Source organism: Teleopsis dalmanni, unplaced genomic scaffold, assembly GCF_002237135.1.
Source record: "Teleopsis dalmanni isolate 2A unplaced genomic scaffold, ASM223713v2 unscaffolded_contig_4508, whole genome shotgun sequence".
Taxonomy (NCBI): domain Eukaryota; kingdom Metazoa; phylum Arthropoda; class Insecta; order Diptera; family Diopsidae; genus Teleopsis; species Teleopsis dalmanni.
In genome coordinates, this window is record NW_024035890.1 from 1 (window position 1) to 2,999 (window position 2,999).

General features: G+C 32.3%; 1 protein-coding gene across 1 annotated transcript; it reads left to right on the plus strand.

The window, feature by feature from the left end:
* Positions 1-479: 479 nt before the first annotated feature.
* Positions 480-2,550, plus strand: LOC119665330. The gene has a single exon (XM_038074587.1). The coding sequence runs from the start codon at positions 591-593 to the stop codon at positions 2,466-2,468; it is 1,878 nt and encodes a 625-aa protein (XP_037930515.1). The 5' UTR covers positions 480-590; the 3' UTR covers positions 2,469-2,550.
* The last annotated feature ends 449 nt before the right edge of the window (positions 2,551-2,999 follow it).

A 2,999-nucleotide genomic window follows, 5' to 3' on the forward strand; every position in this document is an offset into this window, starting at 1 on the left:
TAAAATTGATTGTAATAGATTTTAAAATTCGCGCAGATGTAGAAATTAACTTATCGCAATAATTAGAAATATCATAATTTTTCGAAAAAGATGTTCAAACTAGTCGTTTTAATTTATTATAATTAACAAAAAATTTATTACAATAATTGGTGCTTAAGCCTTGTGCGAGTTCGAATAAATTGATGGTAAATGGTGAAAATTGTGAATATTGGTGTTAACAGAATTTCAAGTAGAGTAAATTAAATAAAAACTGGGTAAATTAATAAATAAATTTGAAAACTTTTAACCACAAATAATTAATAAGTGCAATAAATAAATAAATAAATAAATATTTACATAAGTGTAGTGCAAAAAATCCGTATGAAATTTTAATTTACTTTACCTCAATTTACTCGATCTCGCACATGGCCTTAATTTGAGAGGAACTTGCCCTCTCGAACTTGTTTATATTTTTTTTGAATTTATAACAACTCTGTTTTATTTCGTTTAACCCCTTAATTCGCTATTGTGCATTTTTGTTGTGTTTATTTTGATGCTGTTTAGGGAATAATAATATTTAAATTCGATTTAATGGAAAAATTCAAGTTAAAATGAGTTCTGACTGTAATGTTATGAAAGTTAACGATTCAAAGGAGATTTTAATAAATGTGAAAGTAGAAGACACGGACAGTGTCGTTCATCTATCCGAATTTTTAGATATAGTTGTAGAAAGTCCTGTAAAAAAGGAGGAACTATTGATACCTGAACAGAAACCATTTGACAACAACGATGATCCTTTAGAAGACAAAGTACAAAATTCAAACACTAAATTTGTAGGTGAATACAACGAAAGTGATTTTTTACACAAAGATGAAGGCAATGCTTTGTTAAAAACTCAAAAAATCTCTATTGGCCGGAGTAGAAAAAGACATCTAAATGAAGAAATTATAGCTCAAAGTGGTTATGTATGGACAACCAGAGCTGTAGAAGAGGTATGCAGGGAATGTCAATTTTTTTCTATCAAGCCACAAGGAAAGGGGCCATCGAGCAAGGTTAGTAATCCTTTAGAGACTTGGAATCTGTTAATAGATGAACCCATTTTACTACGAATTGTTAAGTTCACTAATGATGAGATACGTTCGCATAATGCTTATAGAACTACATATCAACATACAATTGATTTGATCGAGCTGCGTGTGTGGATTGGACTGACTTATCTAATTGGAATATTTCGTAATTCACAATATAATGGACCTCTAGAGGAACTTTGGACGCTTGAATTAGGAAATGTTATTTTCCGTTCAGCAATGTCATTTAAGAGGTATGAATATATAAGTGAGATGATACGCTTCTCTGAAATTAAGTCTGAGAACGCAACGATATCGATAGATTGTGTTCATCATATATGGGAGAAATTTTTAATAAATTGTCGTTCATTCTATGCGCCATCTGGAAACTGTGCTATTGGTGAAAATATTATAGTCGTAGATGAAACACAATTCGACTGTAACTCCTTAATGCCTGCTAATGTGAAAAATAGTGAGCTACGCATGATAACTCTTTGTGATACCAAGACACTTTATATGTGCAACGCCATTTGGCGAGTTGAGCCCTCGGGAATTGAACGCGACGTTTTGCAGTTAATATGTGATATTAAAGGAACAAAAAGAAACATTGTATTTGAGAAGAGTTACACAAGTTTACAAATAGCAAAACTTTTAAGGGGAAAGGAGCTCACAGTGTTAGGAGAACTATCGCCTACATCGACGGATATACCACAACAGTTTATCTCAAATAAAACGGCAACAGTTTTATACGGCGAGAGCTCTTCGTTATCATTACATAAATCGACTGCTGAAGACAATTCTTTATGTTTTATTTTGAACGGTGGTGTGTTACCCAAAATAGATGCGTCAAAACTTTTTAGGTGTACTCAAGACAGTTGTCAACGGTTCCAGCAAAAGTCAAAAATTTACAGTACAAACAATGCAGGCACATGCAAAAGTAATGGTTGGACGTTGCGGCTTTTCCATGCCATACTCGACATTGCCGCGTTCAATGCATGGATATTGCTGAGACTTTCTGCGAATGGCGATGCTGCGTTCTTGCAACGAGATTTCCTACGGCAATTAGGATTGTATCTGACCCAACAACATCTCAAGCGTCGACTAGAAAATAATAAGAAACTTCCGCTAATGCAGAAACTGCTTATTTGCGAAATGTTAGGTGAACCTACCGAAAAGTTCCTCAACGAAATACCAGGAGGTGACAAAAGTAACAATGCCGTTGGCAAGATACAAACCGAAAAAGTAAAACTGCCTGAGGATGTTACACTTATGTCGAAGCACTGTGAGAATCGGAAACGTTGTCGCAAGTGCCCAAGTGCGAAGTCCTGTAAAACACGTACGCGTTGCCAGCAATGCCTTCGTCCACTTTGTGGCAAACACTTACTAATGCGGTGCGCTGATTGCACGGGCCTAGAAGCATAGGATGTGATTCATTTAATTTTTTTTATATTAATTAAATATAATTTATTAAATATAAAACCATAATATCATCATTATAGTCTTCCGTCAGTTGAATTTTTTTCTTCAAACACTTTAAATATTTTAAATTTGTTTTCGTTACAAAGTATTTTTTTAAATATTAATATTTTTCACAAATATTAATTATTATTTAATTATTTATTTATATTTAGAATTAACACAAATTTAAAAATGTTTAAATAATTAAAAAAATAAATTGAATGAACTGTAAAAAAACTCTCGGTGATGTTTGTGATGTTATCTTTTGGTTCTAAATAATTGTACTTCCCAAAGTATTTGTTAACAAATTATGTAAATATTTCCTTAGTGCAATTGCGATATCAAGAAATAGTTTAACTAAATTATTAAAAATCGTAATTAACTATTATTTACACAAATCATTTTGAAGGTAGCTTATCTACTTAAGTCTAGTAATAACAAAATTTTTAGTACTTGGCCCAAAATACTTAATCCAAGCGCAAGAAATTGACAAGC

Excerpts from the sequence above, each read along its gene's own strand:
- LOC119665330 (XM_038074587.1), top strand. The coding sequence starts at position 591 with ATGAGTTCTGACTGTAATGTTATGAAAGTTAACGATTCAAAGGAGATT.